The 19,621-nt window shown below is 64.7% G+C and overlaps 1 protein-coding gene across 1 annotated transcript in view; it reads right to left on the bottom strand.

Annotated features, from left to right (window-relative positions):
- Positions 1-2,747: 2,747 nt before the first annotated feature.
- The window catches only part of ARNT2 (aryl hydrocarbon receptor nuclear translocator 2), a 146,024-nt gene continuing 129,150 nt past the window's right edge, over positions 2,748-19,621 (bottom strand). Inside the window, 7 exon segments of the mRNA XM_042987902.1 lie at positions 2,748-4,177; positions 5,535-5,671; positions 11,814-11,979; positions 12,341-12,479; positions 15,920-15,944; positions 15,947-16,018; positions 19,089-19,212. Coding sequence (XP_042843836.1) covers positions 4,079-4,177; positions 5,535-5,671; positions 11,814-11,979; positions 12,341-12,479; positions 15,920-15,944; positions 15,947-16,018; positions 19,089-19,212 — 762 coding nt within the window. The 3' untranslated portion in view covers positions 2,748-4,078.

The following is a 19,621-nucleotide window of genomic DNA, read 5'->3' as shown; positions in this document are numbered from 1 at the left end:
CTTACAGACAGGCTTCTAGAAAGCCTCGTCTAACAGGCAAGGAGAGTGGTTCTTTTCCCCTCCTCTCCTAGGTAGCTAAGGCCCCAGGAAGGGTCCCTCCGTTGCCCAAAGCTCTCCGGCCCTGTGCCGGCTGTGACACAAACACACCCCTAAGGAAGAGGCGTGACCCCGGGCACGTCCCAACGTCCACGGGAAGGTTCCGCGAACTGCTCAATCACAAAGTTGGCCTGCGCTGTTCACGGTTCAGAGCAAAGTCATTTTTATTGTAATGAAATTTTAAAAGGCAGTTACATTAGTTACACATATACACAACCAACTCAATAACCGTTAGTCATAGAGAACATTCAAGAAATACAAACGATGATTTATCCACAGCACGGCTCACATCCATAAGAAGAAAGGCTACAAGAGAAACGATTAAGTGCTCGACTTGTCCACGGATGCCCGTCTGAGAAGCCCTCGTCTATGAAGGAAGAGGCCTGGCCCAGCGAGCCCTGGTCTCCACGGTCGGTGCCGCCCACGCGGGCTCTGGCCGGTGGCCGGACCGCCGAACCAGCCTTGGCCACCAGACCCAGGCACTCTAGAAGTGGACAGGTGCCTGCCCCGCGGTGCGCTGCCTCTCCACGTTGTCCCAGACCCCCGGCCGTCGATAACAGGTGGACAGCCAGGTGGCTCGTGGCCCCCTAGTACACGAGGCGGGGCGGGGATGTGGCGGAGGGAGGAGACAACGGGCCCCCTTGGCAAGTACTGACCAAACTCGTAGTTTCTGGCACTTCTGTCCTGACTCGTGACTCGCTAGAGCGTCCGCGAGGCAGCAGGCTTGGTCTTGCTCGGAGACGGGTCACAACCATCAGGGAGCAGGCGGGCCAGGGGAGTGGCTGTCGCGGTCCCTGCCCCCGGGTGCTGATGCGCTCGGGGACCGGTACTCACTTTCCTGGGACCTGCCCCATCCCTTGTGTCACATGTGGCTAAATGGGGGAGACACCGTCTCTTTACCGGAGTCCATGCTCCCTGATGTAAGTTCCGACTAAGAGAACCGCCCCCCGCCCCATCCCCGCCAACTCTCTGCACGGTATTCACGAAACAGCAAAGGGGCTGGATTGAATACATCGGGGAGCAGAGGAGGAACGTGACGTTTGTAACGGCTCTTTCACTCCCTGACGCCATAGCTAGAAACAAAACCAGCTCCCTAGTGACACATCCGTAGTGTTCTAGAACCTCCCTAGCCACGGCCACAGTCACCAGCCAAGTCCCGGTTGAGCCTCGACGTGGCTGCTTCGTGTCCTCCCGCAAGACGCAGGCAGCCACGGCCCGGCCCGCTCCGTGGGGGATCCCGGGAAGGTCTCACAGGGGAGAGGACGTGCGAGCGGCAGAGCGAGTCACGGCCGAAGCCCCAGCCCAGGCTGGGCCGCGTCTGCCGGGGGAGAGGCGTCTGGGCCGGGGCCTCGCTCGGTCCCCTGCTGGCTGGACGGGCCTGTTCCCAAGCCGGACAGTGAGGCCCTGTAGGGCTCCAACTCTTACCCTGGCCGGCCTCAAGATTCCTTGGGGGAAGAGTCTCTGGGGCACGAGATCCTTCCAGTCCTGTTTTCCCATTGGCCACATGATGGCTTCCAAGAATCACAACCAGAAAGCGGGAGGTGGAGGAGAGAGGACGCAGAGCTCAGGCCGGCCCATCGGACCGCAGTCAGGCTCCCTGTGGGCGCCCCTGGGACGATGCGGGGTGGGGGGCCGGGGGGGGGGAGGCCGTGCCTCCTGAGTCATGACACTGGCTTTCAGGCCCCTCTGGCCTCGCCTGCCGGACCCGGGCCGCGGCAGCCTGCACCCTAGGCCCTGGTGTGGGGACAGAAGAGGACGGAAGGCCACCGGGGCAAGGCTGCTCTGCCTCTCCCGCGTCCCCTCCGCGTCCCCTCCGCGTCCAGCGTGGCCCCAGGTCACAGCTGGCGTGCCCCCCTGACGTGCGCAGCCCAGAGAATCCCCTAGTTCCCTCCAGAAAACAGAAGGAACAAATACGAAATTCCCGATTCTGCCAAACTCACAGGCTAAAGGCCACAAAAAGTCTGTTTTCGTTTCACAGAGCAACCGCTCTTGGATCCAAAAGCCCTTTTTGTGCCTTTCTCAGAAAACATTACACACGCACGGCTCGGGGTCGGCTCAGGCTTGGAGGCGGAGGCGGCCCCGGGCAGGGTGAGCCCTGGGAAGCCCCCCACTCTAGTCTGGCACCTGCCCCCCCCCCCAGGTCTGGCACCTGCCCCTCACCACCCCCAGGTCTGGCACCTGTCCCCATCTCTGGGTCTGGCACCTGCCCCTCACCACCCCCCGGCGGTCTGGCACCTGTCCCCATCTCTGGGTCTGGCACGGTGAGGGTGTGTGGAGGGTAGAATGACCCCGGTGTGCCTAAACCCGGTACTCAATCGTCAATCACCGCTATACACAAAGGGGTTAAAGCTGCTCTAGAAACTGCTGAGTGAGTGTGAACCCAGAGTCTAGGAACCAGGGTCACCCAGAGCTGGCTGCTCGCCAAAGCTATTCTACCCACATTGGACTGTGGCAGGTGGACCTCTCCAAGCAACACAGGCCACGCGGATCCCTGACGGACACCGGGCGGGGCTGGCGTTTAGGGCCCAGCTCGCGGAGGTCAGCACAGACACTGCTTCCGGCCCCGTCCTGCACGCCGGGCCCACTCTGCTCTCAGGCAGCTGAGACCCTGCTCCACTCGGCCCGGCCTTCCGGAATCCCAGGGGAGGGACAGGCGGGTTGTGTCCGAGCAGGGCTGCCTGAGCAGGGCTGCCTGAGGGACCCTGGGAGGGACGCAGGGCTTTCCCGGGGGTGGGAGTCGGGGGGCCCACGGGACGGTGGGGCCAGGCGTGGCTGTCACGAAGAGGACAGGAGAGGCTCGGAGAGCCTGCCTCTGTGCGCACAGGGCGTGGGAGGGGGCGAGGTCAGCAAAGACGGGGAGACACAGCCAGCCAGGGGCCACGGCTCGGTCAGCCAGCAGAAGTTTCCAGAAGTGGGCTCTTCTTCGCGTCCTGAGACCACCTGAGGAACTCGGGGCCCCGGGGAGAGGGTGGCAGAATCGGAGCGGGAGCCCCAGCCTCCTGCCTCACAGACCTGCACCCTGTCCCTCCCCAGACACCACGGCCCCCCAGCCGGCCGAGGAGAGAAGGCTCAGGGGCCTGGTGGGTTGCGTTCCTGCCCCCGTGCGGGTCCGCACCTGAGCCCCCTCCAGGTCACTGATGCAACGTGGCCGCCAGGGCCGGTCCTGGGGGAGCAGGCCCGCACGGCAGGGCACGGGACGAGGGGGCCTGGGCGTCCCGCCTCCCCGCTCGCTCCTCCACATAAGGCCCAGGGCTCTGCAGCCCCAGAGGCGCTGGCCCGGTGGGGGGACGAGGGCGTGCGCTCACCAGGCAGCCAGAGGAGGCGGCCGCTTCCTCTCAGAAGCCCGGCGCATTAAAGCGAGCGGGCTCCCGGCCAGGACTCCTGGCGAGGCTGTGGAACCGCAGCCGGGCACCGGGACCCCGGGCCAAGCTCGCTCCAGTCGGGGCGCCGCTGAGCTGGGGGCAGGGGAGCTGGCGTCCGGCCCTGGGTCCCCGCCTGCTCGGGCCCAGCGCGGAGAACACAGGCCAGGCGTCCTGCTGGCCTCCCTTCCCCGCACCCGAGCCCGCCCACCCACGGCGGTTAAAGGCGGGAAGAGACCCAATTCCTGAGGCCTGGGCAGGCCCCGGACACTCACTCTGGACTGCAGGTGAACGTTTCATAGGCGAAAACCATCTACTAGGAGATTATTCACAACCAGACTCCCGGCGCCCAGTCGGCTCGCCTCCCAAGCACACACAAAGTACAATAAATACAACCAGCCCCCCGACGGCTACCGGGGCTCCTGGTCGGTGGCCCCGGGCTGGGGGCCAGAGCGGAGAGGCGCTGTGCAGGGGAGGAGCACGGGGGTGAGACGCTTTCTGCTGGGGGGGACCGTGGCGGGGCGGGCGGGGCAAGCAGGGTGCGGGGGGGCGCCCCGCCCGCGTGGGTGGCGCGGTCACGACAGGAGCCACGCCGCCCAGCGCCAGCCGCACTCTGCCCGCCGCTACTCGGAGAAGGGCGGGAACATGCCCAGGTCCGCGAAGTCCTCGATGTTATAGTTGCCGGTCCCCTGGGTCGGGTCTCCGGGCATGGGCAGCATGTCCTGCGGGAGGGGAGAAGAGAAGGCCGAGGGCGGTCAGCTCACCCTCCTGGGCACCTGCGTGTCCCAGGAGCCCAGCCTGCCGCTCCCCCTCACGCTCACCTTCCTTGGGGCAGCCCAGGGGTCTCAGGGGGGCCTCAGATGTCCACACCCGGAAGCCGCTACCCCCTGGGGGGGCGGGGTCATCCCAGCAGGTAAACCGAGCCTCAGGACATAACCCGCGTGTATGTAAAGCCAGGACGGAGGGCGCACAGGAGCCCATCGGTGGGGTGAACCTATCAGGGCCCGGAGCAAGGCTGTGCGTGTTCCGGGGGCAGGGCCAAATGCCTGCATCCTGAAGCTTCACTTGTAACAGGCCCTTCGAGTTCGGCCGGCCTCAGAGTCCCCATCCAGACAATGGGCATAGCCAGTATTTCAATCCCCTGTGGAAAATTTCCCAAGGCGTGTTCTCTCAAATTCTTGGCCCGTGAGACACTCTGGGAGAAAAGGACTGTGTGGACGAGCCGTTGTGGGGAACAAGGCATACGCACTCCGCCTACCGCCTAAAATAGCCTCAGTCTTCATTAGTATAATAAAAGCCTCTGATAAGTCCTGCGGTCAAGAAACCGAACAACTTTGCTTAACCAGCGTTTCACGCGCTTATTTGACCAAGAATTCTTTTTAGCCTCGCGACCACGAAGAGCCGGGTTGGGGAATTCTGCGCCACGCGGCTGCTGTGCGGCGTAAGGAAGGAGGAAGGAGGTCAGAACGCTGCCCCTCTGGAGACCTAGAGGGACATCTGGGTTCTAGACCCCTGTCTGCGAAGGTGTCGCTCGGCTGGGTGGGAGAGGCGCTGGGGACGAGGAGAGAGCCCCCTCGGGAGGGGGGTTACGGGCCGGGGGGTCTCAAGTCCCTCCCCCCACGTGCTTCCTGCGCATCCGTGCTCTGCAGGGCAGACCTGGAAGCTCCGGGCACAACGGAAGGCGCCTCGGTGCTTCTTCCTCGTGCGGGCCCCGTGGGATGGGCCGAGCACTGGGCTCAGGGGGAGCCAATCAGCTCACGCCTCCATCTGGAACCTTCCTCCCGGGCAAACTTGTGGCCGAAGATGGGCCCAGAAAAACCCCAAGGGGGCAGAGCACTGGCGCGCGGGGCTAGGGGACGAGGCGTGGCCGGGAGCGTCTCCAACGACGGACGGCTACGTGATGCCCGGGTGTCCCCGACCAGAGAGGGCAGCGGAGGCCCGGGCTCCCGGCCCCCGTCCCCGGGGCTGGGCCAGAACTCAGGTCTCTATGGAGCAGGCGGGGCTGTGGCAGGGGGCAGGGGAAAGGAAGCAGAGAGAAGGTGCCGGTACCTACGACAAGGCGGTGCTCGCTCGATTTACCTGGAACACTTCAGTCTGACCGGGCTGCTGGTGGGGGTGCTGCTCACCGCTCTGCTGCCCGTGGTGCTGGCTCTGCCACTGGGACCAGACCTCCGAGGGCCGCCCTTGGAACTGCCCGCCGCTCTGTCCGCTCTCAGCTGAAAGAGCCCACGCACAGGACACCGCCTTCAGGGCCGAGCCGCGGCTCCGTCGGACCTGCCACGGCCCAGAGGCCGCCGCGTCTGGAAGGCACGCTCCGTCCAGAGCCGGCCGCCGTCCCCTTCCGGCTCGCACCGACCCACGGGTAGCAAGTCGATGCCAACCGCCAGCACTCGGTGCAGGGGGCGGGTCCCCTCGGAGCGCACCGGCAGGGGCACCGGGGGCTCGGTCCTGGAGCCCTCCGTGCCCTCTGGAGCTTTGGTGGGGGGCTTGTCTGCGGGCTCCGGGCCCCCACCCCCACCCCGGGCCGCCCCCCTGCAGCCCCGAGAAGGGAGAAGCCATCTCTGCCGCTGCAGCCCCCGGGCTGTCCTCTGAAAAGTCTGGTTCTGCCCGAGGAAGAGTTTCGGCTCAGCGTGCCCTGCCTTCCGCCAACCTCACTGCGCTGAAGCCGCGAGGGCCTTCCACGGGGGCCCCGAGCCACGGCCCCGCTGGCTCGTCCCTGAGTGTTTCCAGGTGGCGTGTGAGCAAAGGCACTGGGGCGCGGCTCAGACCCGGAGATGGGCCTCTTTGCAGGAATCGGCACGTTAATTTGTGCGGAGAGCAGCTTGTCTCCGTCTACACTTTACAACAAACACCCAATGGAAAAACCAAGCAGGAAAAACGAGCAGAAGTCGGTCTAAAATATTTTGAAGATTCAACCTAAGAGGATCAGTTTATCCGGGAGCACGCTAAAAAAAAAAAAAAAAGAAACACCTCGAACGTTCTCTCTTGTAAACCATTCGGTGCCATGTTGCAGGCAATGAGCTCTCCGTCAGGCTCTGGGTAGCAGGACAGGCCCCATCCTGCCCTTTCCAGCGGCGACACTGACCACAGGCGACCCCACAAAGTGTTCGGGGGAGGGACCACGGTTCGGGAGGCCCCAGGACTTTGCCACCACAGTGAGTCCTTGCTGGGGTTCTGCCCGCCGTGAATCAATTCCTTCCATCTTTCCTTCCGGCTACGGCCTTAACCTTACCCCCCCCACCCCCCATATGCTGGTCCTGAGCTCCTGCCCTGACCCCGGCTCCCTGCAGGTAGGCACCCAGGCCAGGAAGCCGGCCCCTCCTGGAGGAGCTCACGGCAGGGCAGGGAGGGGACAGAAAGGCAGGGCCACGCAGTCGGGGGCTGCCGTGACAGGGTGCGACAGTGACAAAGCCAGCTCTCGGAGGGCACCTGACCCGTCCCCGCATGCAGGAAAAGCTCCCAGGGGCAGAAGCTGACGGCACAGAGCTCGGAGGCACGGTGAAGAGCATCCCCGACGCAGGGATCCGTCTGTGCAAAGACGTGGGCGTGAGGAGGGCGTGTTCTGCCCGGGGACCCAGTGGCGGCTCTGGGGATAAGGGCCTGAGTGTGACCAGCCGGAGGGCAGGCCCAGGCTCGGGTCCCCCGCTGTGCAGGTGGCAGGGACCCGCGGGGGTTCGCAGGCAGGGGAGCGGCCGCACAGCCCCGTGCATCAGGGAGCCCCACCGCCCAGGGCGAGCGCACAGAGAGCAAAGGAGCCCAGATACGAGGCGGCCGCCGTGGCAACGGGTGCACGACGTGAGGGCGCCTGGCAGCGGACGCGGGGCGGAGGGGGCGCAGGTGGAGGCCGCGGGCGGTCAGGACACCACACCTGCGCCCGGTGGGTGGACGCGCACAGCCCTGCTTCTCTCGGCTGCGGGATCACCTGCCCGGCCTGGGGGGTCTAAGTCTCCGAGGGGTGCCTCGGGCTCCCTGTGCGACAATCCAGCTTCTCTCCCCCTCAGAGCCTCCAGGCGGGGAAGGCACGGCTGTGGGCTCTCTCCTCCGGCTCACGTCCACTCCCCTGCACCGCGTCCCTGAACGCAGCGCCCCGTCGGGTGCCAGCCTGCCTGTGGCCTCACGTCACCTCCTGGCGGGGCCGCCACTACGCTGACCCAGCCCCAGGTCACGCGTCACCGAGGGTCCCCCCAGTTCTCGATACTGGAGACTTCCGGACGTATTTGCGGAGGGAAAGAAGAACGGAAAGGAGCGGAAAGAGGGCCGAACCTCCCGTCACCCTCTCCTCCTGCTCCCATTTGAAGCGTCCCGGCCACCGTCAGCTTGTGATGAAACCCATGCACGTTCCTGCGTCAGCCCCGTGACGCCCCGCGGCGGGCCAGGCGGCAGGGGCTGAAGGCTGCAGGACGGTCGGCGTAGTTCTGCTGACGACAGACGCGGGATTTCAGAATAAACATCCTTAAACTGCCGGGAAGGGAAATGCTCCTTCTCAAACGTTCGCCACGGGAAAAGTCACTCCGTGTCACTTACTCTTCCCTCTGACCCTAAGACACGGGCCCGTTACCCGCCTTTGCCACACAAGGAAACCGAGGCTCTAAGACGCCAGGGAACGAACTGGCCCGACTCATCCGGCTTGTGAATGCCGGAGCCCCGATCTGACGCGGACGCCCCGTGCACTCGCTTGGTAAACCGAGCGTTTGTATCCAACGCCCACCGTGCACCTGCCGCTGAGCGGAGTGCTGGGGCCACGGTGGCGACCAAGACTGGCCAGTGCCCTGGGGAGGACAGATGAGCGACCAGGCCACCAGGAGCGCCGACAGCTGCAAGGAGAGCCTGGCGGCGTCGGGGGGACGCGGAAGCCGGACGTCCCGTCGCGGGGTCTTCCCGGGGGAGGTCCCTCCCAGGCAGTGACCTGCAGGAGGGACTCACTGCCGTCCGCCAGGAGGCCCGGGGGAGGACCTTCTTTCTTCCAGCCTCTGCCACTGAGACACCGTTTCCCGAGCCGCGCGGGTGACGGGCAGACTCCACGATGCGCCGTGACTACAAGGCGACCCCTCCCGGGTGACGCGGGGCTGGCCGCTCCTAGCCCGCCAGCCCCGCGGTCCAAGGAGGGCGTGCTGCGGGCTGCTGCCATCCGGGCAAACGGGTGGGCTTCCAGACCAAACTTCACAACCTCGAGAAGCGCGTGGATTCCTGGGTCGTAGGAGCAACCCGCTTCTCTGAGCGGGAAGCTGGCGCCCACGTTGGCCGCACCGGTCTTCCTCAGGCCGCGTCTTTCACCGCCTCTTCTTAGTTAAGGATCTTTATACCGAGCGTCCCGGTTCCCGTGGCTGGTGTGGTTTCTGCGTCCTGCCTGGACCCGGACCGCGCCCCTCCCGCTTAGCTCCACAGGGAGGCGACGCTCGCACCTGTCGGCCCCCAGGACGTGGCTCCAGTTCTGCGTCTGGACCTCCTCGTCGGGCGGGGTGAGACCCAGGCTGAGCAGAAGCTGAAACCAGTTCTGGAAATGCAAACGCATCGGCAGCGCAGCTCAGGGCGCGTCACCAGGCCCGCGAGGGCGGGAGCGTTTTGGGCAGATGCCGGGAAACCCGGGGAGCAAACGAGCGTGTGGTTCGTAGAAGGTGCCAGAACCCAGAAGGGCCGCTCTCCCGTTCAAGGTCGGAGCTCGGTCCACAGGCCATCCTGAGGAGCCCGCCGGAGCGCTGGCCTGTTTGTGCCAGACCTTGGTCACAGCGGCCGCCAGGGGTGCCGGCGGTCAGCTCGCCTGCTCCGGCCGGTGACGCAGGGCAGTCGGGACCCCGGTATCCGGCCCCGGACAACCAGCTGAGCCGGGTACTGTGGGCAGGGGGGCTGCGGGCCTGCGAACCCTCCGGGCCCAACCAGCAGGCCCCACGCACGGCCGTCCGGCCTGCGCCCTCAGAGGGGGCCCGGAAGCCACTCAGGTCGCACACGGGGCCCGGGGGAGTGTCCACTGCACGGCTAGACACGGCTGGTTCGTAGTCCTGGGTTCATTCGATGACTGCTGAGTCTGACCTTAGTGGGGCTGCTCTGTCCCTTCTCCCGCTCTCTTCCCTGCACCCCTCCCACCGTGCTCGGGACCACCCATCCTTGTTCACCAGCCCCTTGAACACCCTCTTCTCTCTGACCCTGCCCGAAGCCCGTCCCCACGGGCCCCGTGTCCCTGAAGCCCCTGGAGCAGAGCTATGGGTCTCCGACACGTTGCACATCCCCCATCCCCCATCCCCGCCCCGCCTGCCCCCCAGCCCCCCACACCTGTGCTGGGGCCTCCTGCCCACACCAGCCGCTGGCCGGCCCCCGCGAGCGCCTCGTCTGGATGGTGCTGGCACCCCCCCATCAAGACCAACCCCCGTCCCAAGCTCCCCCTCAGCTTCCTGTCCCCCTCCCCAGGGCCTGGCTTCCAAGCCCGCCACGGCCCCCTCGCTGGGTCACCGTCAGCAAAGGAGGGACAGAGGGAAGGCCACGGGAAACCGCTCTCCACGCACCCTGCCAAGGGGGTCCCGGCCCTCTCGTTAACACAGACCAAGAGACCTCTGCAGGGACACCGATCCCCACCCGATTCTAAGGCGCCCTGAACAGCGGATCGGAAGACGCTGGTGAGCAGAGCCCGAGGGGGCCTCACCGCGCCTCAGTGTACTTCTCTGTGAAATGGGAGCGATCAGGCATCTCCCCTTAGAACTACCGGCAGCACCGAAGGATTCTCGCGTGCCGAGTGCCGGGCAGACAGAGCGTCCAGAGTCAGCCGCGGCCGTGACTCCCACTGGGATCGCCGAGGGCAGGAGAGCGTGAGCGCAATGCAGAGGCGTCTGTTGAGCCCGGAGCCCCGTCCGTGTGGGGCTGCTCTTGGCCGTCGAGTCGTGCAGGGGCCTCAGCCGGGGGCCTGTGTCCCTCCCGTGTCTCATCTACGTCTACAGCTCAGAGCCCGCATTTGCCAGGTGGAGATCAGAGCCCAGATCGCCAGGGCAGCGCAGGGGCCCCCGCTGTTTTTGCTGTGGCCTTGCCAGGACGAGCACCCACTCTCCCCTGACCCTCCAGACCCGGCGGCCCCCCGGGCCTGTGTCACACCGAGGCTGCTGTCCCCAGAGAGCTGCCCTGCCCGTCTCCCGGTGCCCGTGCGTCTCCCGGCCTCGATGCCGCACCGAGGGCTAGGCCTCCCGTCTCCCAGGAAGCACCGGGTGCCTGCAGGCCTGGTCTGCCCCGGCCCCTTCAGGGTGAGGCGTGTGGACCGCTCCCCAGGGGCCGGAGCCGGAGGCAGAGACCGCCGGGAGGTGAGGGTGAGGGGACCAGGGTGGCTTCCGAGCTGGGTGCCCGGGGGCCTGGAAGGCAGCGGCTCGGGGCCTGTCCTTCCTGAAACGGCGCGGAACCAGCCGGCAGGGGGAGCTTGAGGCCCCACACGAGCACCTGCTCCAAGTGAATGGACGGCCGCAGAGCTGAGCTGCAGCCACGCGGCAGTGACCCCAAGAGGTTGCGAAACGCCACGCCCACGACCTCATGCCGCAGGGGCTGCGGGGCCGCGAGTGGCGGGGGTGGGAGAAGACGTGGGGCGCGGCGGACGACCCCGCGTGCGGGCGAGGGACACGGCCTCGTCCCTAAGGCCGACAGACGCGCAAAGGGGAGCTTCCGGCCTGGAATGGAAATCCCGATCAGCAGCGAGGCGCCCGCCCCGAGGGCCATGTCATTGGCTGTCACCGGCGACCGCGCTGTGAGAAGGCGGGCGGGCGTCAGCTCAGGATGCTGGGCCGGGCCCCGGGCCCCTCCCCAGCCCCTCCTGATGTGAAGCGGAGCCCCGGCCCACGCCAGCCACACAAGCCACACAGCAGGAGCAAAGGCCCCCGGGACTCACACCAGAAGGAACGGCCACTTAACCCTTTACGGCCTGAGGAGCTGGGACAGGTGTTCTCACGTGGGAGGGGCCCCTCTTTGCATATTAACAAGAGAGAGAACATCACAGTGCCTCTTATTCACATACGACGTCTTTATACAATTGGCCATCCTCACGACTGTTCCCTGGCTGTTTGAAACCAAGGTTATGGTGTTTTTGACGTGGGGCACCTGAAACTCCTTGCCAAGGACCGAAAAGGGCTGAAACAGCTCTCAGAACGCAGCGGCACACAGGAATATAGTCCCAGGGCCTTGGAAATGCCAGTCACCCCACAAAGCCAAGACCCAAGCAGCCAGTGTCTTAGGAATACCACCGGACCCCCAGAGCTGGACAGGAGGCGCTTGGAAACCTCCAGACCTGGTCCCAGGGCTCTGGGAGCTGGGGGCTCGGTCCCCCGAACTCGGGATGTGCAGAAAGCACTCTGCCGGCTCCCCCGGGAATTCCCGCCCTCACGCCCCACCTACCGAACCCCGGAGTCCTGCTGGCGAGACTGGAGTAGGCGTTCCCGCTGGGCGAGGACGTAGCTGGGCTGGAGAGAGGGCTGTAGGAAGAGGGGTCTGCTGGGTACGTGTGGCTCGTTCCAATCCCAAAGGGAGACGACTGAGTCTTGCCAGACTGGGAAGGGATTTGCTACAATCAGGACAAAGCAGAGAGGAGGGCGGTGTCACCAGCAGGCCCCAGGTGGGTCGCCGCCACCCCAGTGGCCGACGGTGACTCCCCATGGCCCTCCTGGCCAACTGGGCACGAGCCTGGGATCGGGCCAGCGTGTGTGGGCCCAGGAACTGCAGGACTTGGGCCCCGCGTCTCTGGGGCGGGTCTGGTTGAACCTGCCCCCGGTCCCGCAGTGAGCGGGGCTCCCGGGGCGCTGGGCTCGGCGGACTCCACAGTGGACACCCGCCTCATGGCGACTACCAGGGGGCTGGGCGTGTCCCAGGGCCGGGGGCTCCCAGCAGCCTGGCACCCGGGGCAACGCCCTCACTGAGGCCCGTACCTGTCCGGGAAAGGGCGGCCGGCTCCCTGTCCACGCCACCTGACTCTGGTTCAGCTGTCGGGAGATTTGGGACATGTTCTGGCCCGTTGACGAGGAGGACTGGATGTCATTCACACCAGGCACGTGGACCACGGAAGAGCTACGAGAGACGACATCGCTTTTGTCCCCGGGAGACCCCTCGCCCGCGACGCGGGTCCCTGGGCCTCCTGTTCAATCCCACGTGCGGCCTCTGTCCGTCCGTCCGTCTCTCCAGGGCAGCACGTCACGGGACAAAAAGGCCCCCAGCCCGTCACCGCTGCACTCTGCCTCTTTGGCCCCAGCAGAGAGCCCCCTGCTCTCTCTTCCCCGCGGCCCAGACCCCACCCGTGTGTCTCTTGCTCCCCGCAGAAGATTCTGAGGGGGCGGCTCCTTAGAAGGAAAATCAGCCCGGGGTGGATGGCTGCTCTGTGCTCTGATTAATGTGTCCCTTAGGGGACGCCCACGGGGCCGAGGATTCAGCAAACGGGCCGCAGGCTGTCGGCTGGTTCCCAGTGAACAGAGAGCCTGTGAGTGAAAGCTTGCTGGGGGGGACGGGGGGGGCCTCGCCCAACCCCCAGAGCACACTTCCCCGCCGCCCCCCTCACTCCTCACGACCCCCCACGCCTGCTGTGTGTGTGTCACAGGGGGCGCATCCCCACGGCCCCATGGCCCCTGCAGGCAGACGCTGCTGCCCAGAGCTTTTTCCAGCCACTCCGATTATACAATAAGCTCATTAAAGACCGGAAGGTGGCCAGAGACTGCTGTCTCCCTTCAGGCCCTTCCTCCTGGCTCCGCTGGCTCTCGCTCTCGGGCCAGAGCGCTGGGGGCCCAGGGGGGAGTCGGGGGAGGGGCACGGGGCTAGCCACGGAAGGCTCTGGTGGGTTTTGAAGAAAGGCAGTTTACAGACCAGTAGAGAAGCGAGGGGACAACGTTACTCATGAGTTAGTCTTTCTTCTATGCCATCCGGTTCCCCTCCAGCCAGGGAGCCCCGGAGAACATCAGAGCCCTCCGGTCCTGGCCGTGACGAGGGGACATCGTTCCCATCCCCCATAAAACACTTCGTCACTTCACACACAAGGCCCCTTTCCCAGGCGGCCTCAGAAGGCCTTTTCTGATCCCGGTTCTTTACAGGGGCCTCTCCCCCACCCCGCCACCCCCGGGAGGGGGCTGACAGAGGAGGGCCGGCCCCGTGCCCGGCCCTCCCCAGAGGCCCCTGTCTCGGAACACACGGGCCGGGGCCAAGGCCGGCAGCACCACGGCAGGACTCGGGGTGAGGACACGCTTGGGCATGTGCAGCAAGGCCACTGTGCTAGGGCTCAGGGCCACCTCTGCCATTCGCCCCACACTCTTCCCCCTCAAACGAGCGCGGGCCCCTTAGATTTACAGGAAATTCAGCCCATTCCACAGGGTTAAGGCCTCATGAGCATCCATCCAACCCTCCCTCCTTTCCTCCCTCCCTCCCTCCCTCCATCCATCATCCCTCTTTGCCCCCTCCCTCCCTCCCTTCCCTCCCTTCCTCCCTCTCTCCATCCATCATCCCTCCTTCCCCCCTCCCTCCCTCCTTCTCTCCCTCCATCCATCATCCCTCCTTCCCCCCTCCCTCCCTCCTTTCCCTCCCTTCTTCCCTCCCTCCCTCTATCCATCATCCCTCCATCTCTCCCTCCCTCCCTCCTTCCCTTCCTCTCTCCCTCCCTCCATCCATCATCCCTCCCTCCCTCCCTCCCTCCTTCTTTCCCTTCCTCCCTCCCTCCCTCCATCATCCCTCCATCCCTCCCTCCCTCCTTCCCTTCCGCCCTCTCTCCCTCCATCCATCATCCCTCCACCCCTCCGTCTTTCCCTCCCCCCCTCCATCCATCATCCCTCCATCTCTCCCTCCCTCCCTCCTTCCCTCCCTCCCTCTCTCCCTCCATCCATCATCCCTCCTTCCCCCCTCCCTCCCTCCTTTCCCTCCCTTCTTCCCTCCCCCCCTCCATCCATCATCCCTCCATCTCTCCCTCCCTCCCTCCTTCCCTTCCTCTCCCTCCCTCCCTCCATCATCCCTCCCTCCCTCCCTCCTTCTTTCCCTTCCTCCCTCCCTCCCTCCATCATCCCTCCATCCCTCCTTCCCTCCCTCCCTCCATCCCTTCTTCATCCACCCATCCATCCACTCCATAGATGAGCAGTGAGTAAATGCCTCCCGATGCCAGGCTCTGCACAGGGGCTGGCGCCTTCCCCTGACTCCTTCCCCACACCGCCAGCCTGCCTCTCCTCCGTAACTGCCCTCCAACTTCTGCTTCTATGACAACAGCCTCAGCCCAGCTCAGCATCCCAAGCTGGACCATCTGTCCTAAGAACCATCTCCAGCCTCACTTTCCACTCTCCCCCGACACACCGCCCCCGACTTTCTCCCAGACCCATTTCCCCAAGTCTCTCCCCTCCAGCTCCCTAGCATGGTATTCAAGGCCTCCGCGGTCCCCTCCTATTTCCCCCAGACTCGAAGCCTCTCCCGCCACCCAGGCTTTGCTCGGCACATTCCCGAGGCCTGCGTGCCCCATCGCCCCATCGAGTGACAAGCTGACCTTGGCTTCCAGGCTCGGCTCAGGAGCCGGCCAGGCCTTCGCCGGATGTGCTACCTAGGCCTGGCCGCTCCTCACCTCTGGCCTCTGCTCCCTCCCCGCCGCCCCTTGTACAGAGGGACAGGCGGCAAGTGTCGCCAGGACTCGGTGAGCGCCTGCCCGGGCTGGGAGTGGTGCAGAGCCTGGCACGGAACTGTGGCCGTCACCGTGCGCCGAGAGCGGGGGGGGGGGGGGGCACGTAACCCCGCGGCAGGAGAGGAGTCTGGAGCCTCCTGCACTGTGCCGCGGGGAGGGGCGGCCGGCGGTGACGAAGGCTCAGGAGCAGCTGGCTCGGCCGCCTTCTTGTCCGGACCGGGGAGCCGCTCCCCAGAGCCCCGGAGCAGGCTGCATCCAGAACACCCCGCTGAAGGGCGGGCCGCGGCCACCGCGGGATCTCAGCCTGCTACCCTGGGGTCGGCTCTGAGCTGCTTCTCCAGGTCCGTCCGCGGCCCAGTGGGGAAGCGTGAGCCTGCGCCTCCTTCGTGAGGGCAGGTTCCTGGCAGGGCCCCCTCCCCCGGGGCGGTCAGTGCCACCTGCCCGGTCCCGGTCCCTGCCTGCACCTGACGCTCCCTTGGGCTCTGGCCAAGTCACCCGGTGGCCGGGCTGTATGGGGACCTCTGCCCGCCTGGGCTTGGGCCTGGGACCGTTCTCCTCGAGAGCTGGATGTTTGGTGGGTGCACGTAGGACCCACACACCCTCCTGCGGGCAGCCCGTCTCTCTTCTGGCCGTTCTTCCCAGTCCCCGACCCTCCTTCCCCAGCCGGCGATAGCAATGCATCTAATAGCAACACGTTGGGCGCTCCCGGGGCAGGACCAGAGCCACCAGAACCCCGGCCCGGCCCAGGGCCCAGAGGGCAGCAGCCCCTAACTGGTGTTTGCAGCATTCGCCGTGCACGGGGCCGAGCTCTGAGACCCAGGGCTTCCCTGTGAGGGGCATCCCCCGCCCCTGGCCCCCTCCCAGCACGTACCTGAAGGCCTTCCCCGAGTGTCCGGGGGGAACGGGCTTCCCTGGGAGTAGATCTGCTGGGTTCCCGCCGCAGAGGCTGAAGTCATCATCTTCTTCTCCGCTAGGAAAGGCAGGGCAAGGTCACGGTCAAGGGCTCCCTGCCCTCCAGACTATGGGACGCGGGGGGCAGCCGGGGAGCAGGCGAAGGACAGGTGTCCTCGAGCAGGACGCATCCCGGCCGTCCGGCCGCGCACGCCTTCTCTGCGCACGAGGGCACGGGCCGTCCTCCAACACCCGGGCTGGGCCACACGCTGCCGGAGGGCGGGCCCTTCCCGAGGGTCGGGACGATGGAAAGAACCAACGGAAGGAAGCTCCTCCTCGGACAGTTTCCTCCCAAGCCCACGGAGGAAGCGCGGGGCAGTGGCCCCAACTCCCTGAGCGTGGACCCCAGCGCCGCCCTGCTTGTCACGGCGTGGCCTTGCACCTGTGACCGAGGGGCTCCTTTCCCTGCAGTCTCGAAACTCCCACACGTGTTATTTCCACACACCTGCCGGCCCACCCACGAGACACCGGGATAAGGGAAGTTAAAGTTAGTTACAGGGCAATTATTTCGTGCCTCGACAGACCCCTCGCCTGTACCCATCTGTGGCCTGGGAGGTGGGGGGGGACATGCAGAGTTGGAGGGGGTCCCCCACTGGGCGGACATGAGCAGGGATGGACACGCAGGCTCGCGGACCTGGGGCGGAGAGGGCGGGCTTCCTTGACCACGCGCCGACTACCTCTGTGACAGGCCGATAAACCGAGGCACTGGGCAGCCTCTGGGTCCGTTTCCTTTGCTGCAGCGAAAACCCCACAGCACGGAGGGGCTTGGACTCCTACGTGGGTGCCTCTGACCGGTCCGCAGGTGGAGAGGGGCTAAAGGTTTCAGAAGACAGGTGCCCCAGGGACTTGTGACCATCCACTCAACGTAAGCTGTTATTTTCTTACGCACTTAGGGGTTTGGGTGGTTTGGGTAAATGAGAAACGCATTTTTTCCTAAGCGCTCTAAGACGTTTGTAGGGTACGAGATCATACGTGGACACAGGTATGTAAAGATGTTCGGTTTTATCATTCAGTCTTCTGCGTCCTTTTTCGCTCTGTGGCTTTGACCTGCTTGACCGCTGCAAAATCTGGCTGTCAGGATTTTCTCGTGTTCCTGCTTATTTTGGTTTTCCCGTGTTCCGAGGCTCATGACACATGTACCTTCACCTTCGGGTCCAGCCCGTATCTGCATCGTATCTGTAGAAGTTAGCCATCTCAGCGGGGCGCCCGGGTGGCCCAGTCGGTTAGGCATCCGACTTGGTGTCAACTCAGGTCATGACCTCACGGTTCGTGAGATCGAGCCCCGCGCGGGGCTCTGCGGGGACAGCGTGGAGACTGCTTGGGATTCTCTGTCTCCCTCTCTCTGCCCCCGCGCCCCCAGTCTCTCTCTCTCTCTCTCTTAAAATAAATAAACTTTAAAAAAAGAAGACAACCATCTTGGCCCACGGCTCTTAGCTGCCTCCGAGGGCACCACACCCCCACTCCTCCGGGTTAAAGGGTTTCACGTCATGTTGTTTGGGCTACGGCGTATTTCGGCAGCACGTCAATCGGGAGTTGCTGGTCAGGGGCCCCTGAACACCAGCTTAGTTTATCGCTCGTGATGTTCACGCTTCCTTACCCGTTCGCTTTTTTTCTGAGTATCCTGCAATTTGCTAAAAATGTCCTCGTCTTTTCTTGTGAGACTTCCTTCCTGCTTCTCCTTTTCTCCTTTCAAGAGTGGCTATCTTTAGACCCACGGGAAGCTGGGTTTCTCCATAAACGTCAGAGAAAAAAAACCAGCACGTGCCGATGGGAAACGTCTGTGTAGGACCCCCAACCCAGGATGCACCTAGATCTTTGCTGAATGGGTTCGATTCGGGTTTTTATTTACCCTTTGTGTCTTTTGTACCTTCCGACAATCTTCGCGCCGACTCTCGGCGTGCCTCGTCCTTCACACTCCTGCTTTTTCAACCTGCCGCTTGCGTTCCGGTCTTCTCCATTTCGATTCATGTCGCGAACAAGCACCGTGTCTGCAGGCCGTCTTCTCGGAAGCCTAGGCAGACGGCCCGTGTCTGGGGAGTCCTTCTGCGGCTTCCGGCTGTGAGCGCAGCCTGGTGGGGGCAGCACTGCATCTCCTGCTTTCCTTCCTTCCCTTTCCTTTTTCCTGGGGGTTCGTGTCCCCTGTTCTGTCATCCTTGTGGGAAGGTGTCCGTGTTTGGGTAACATCACAACCTCACGCGGATTCCCTGGGAATATCGTGGGGATCCGGTCAAACATTCCGGCTCCTCGGAGAGGAAGAGAGGCCCTTTTAGACGTGCCGTCTCTGCTCTCGTCCGCGGACGTGGAGACAGGGGTGGACGCAGCCGGCGTGTCTGGATGGCCCGTGGGAGCCAACAGCGGAGAGCCTCCTGGTGGTGCTAACGGGCGGGTTCTGTGCTGGAGACCGGAGGCCACGCCCCACCCGACGGTGGCGCTCCAGGGAGGCGGCTCGGGCACCTCCCTGCTCCTTCGCCTTTGGTCCACGGCCCAGCGGGAGGACGGCGGGGTCTCCACAGGTGTCGACGTCAGGAGGACTGGGATTTGCGCGAATGGCCCCGGCTCCTCAGTCCCGTAGGACGCTGTGGGGTCCCTTCCGATCAGCGTTCCCATGCTTCCTTTGGGTGGGTCAGCTGGTTCTCCCCTCGATGGACCCCAACTGTACTGAATCCTGCAGGAAGTCCTTGACCACAAGAAAATGGGATCCTTTTTCTGAAGTTTGGAATGACAGAGATGTTTCCAGGCTGCTCATCTTAGTGGAAATCTGCCTGGGGGGCGGGGGTGGGAAGCCGAGAATGGCACGCTTCCGTCCGGGAGCGAGGCGGACACAGGGGGGCCCCCGCTGGCCGCCACCGGGTGAACCGTGGACATCCGTGTGCACGTCTATTCCAAACCCTCGAATTCAGCAGATGAGGGGTCCAGGGCCCCAGGCGGCAGGCGAACGAGAGGCAAGGCCAGAAGTCGAGGGGTTCCATTCGGACTCCTGGACTCGGCACTCGTCCACACCCGCTCCCTCGGGATGGCCGCCCCTTGACGGCCCGACGGCGGCCACACGCCCCACACCCTCGGCACGTTAGCGCTGTTCGGGAACTTACACGCACTGATTCCCGCAAACATCTCAGCAAACCGGGGGTCTCTCTCCTGGGAGAAGATGGCATCGGCCTTCTCCACGGACTTCCCCGCCTCGTGAACGCCGGCCGGGAGGTTGGGGACAGGAACCTGTTTGCACGTGAAAACACAACCACATCCAGAGTGTGAGACACAGAGCACGTGTCTGCAGCCCCGTCGGGTCCCCCCCCCCCCACTCGCTGGCAGTTCAGGCTGTGTGGTTTTACTGAGGTGGGGGGCTCGTCTGGAGACCGGGAGGTGCGGTGTGAGCCGGGACCGCAGAGTGGCACGGATCCCTTACAGAGAGATAACCGATAATCAACCACCCTAAACACCAGAAGCGTGGACTTGAAGTCTAACGTGGGTGACAGGCCGAGCCCCAACACACCTTGTCATTTCTCTACACGGCCGTCGGAAGCAGCGGGAGAAAAGGCAGAAGGAAGAGGAGGGACAGAGGGGAAGGGAGGAGGGAGGGAGGCTGCGTGGACAGAGTGGGGACCCGGTGCAGGGCAGGACAGAC

This window comes from Panthera tigris, chromosome B3 (assembly GCF_018350195.1).
Source record: "Panthera tigris isolate Pti1 chromosome B3, P.tigris_Pti1_mat1.1, whole genome shotgun sequence".
In the NCBI taxonomy this organism is placed as follows: domain Eukaryota; kingdom Metazoa; phylum Chordata; class Mammalia; order Carnivora; family Felidae; genus Panthera; species Panthera tigris.
Note: the sequence above shows the minus strand (reverse complement) of the source record. Positions and strands in the feature narration are given on the sequence as shown.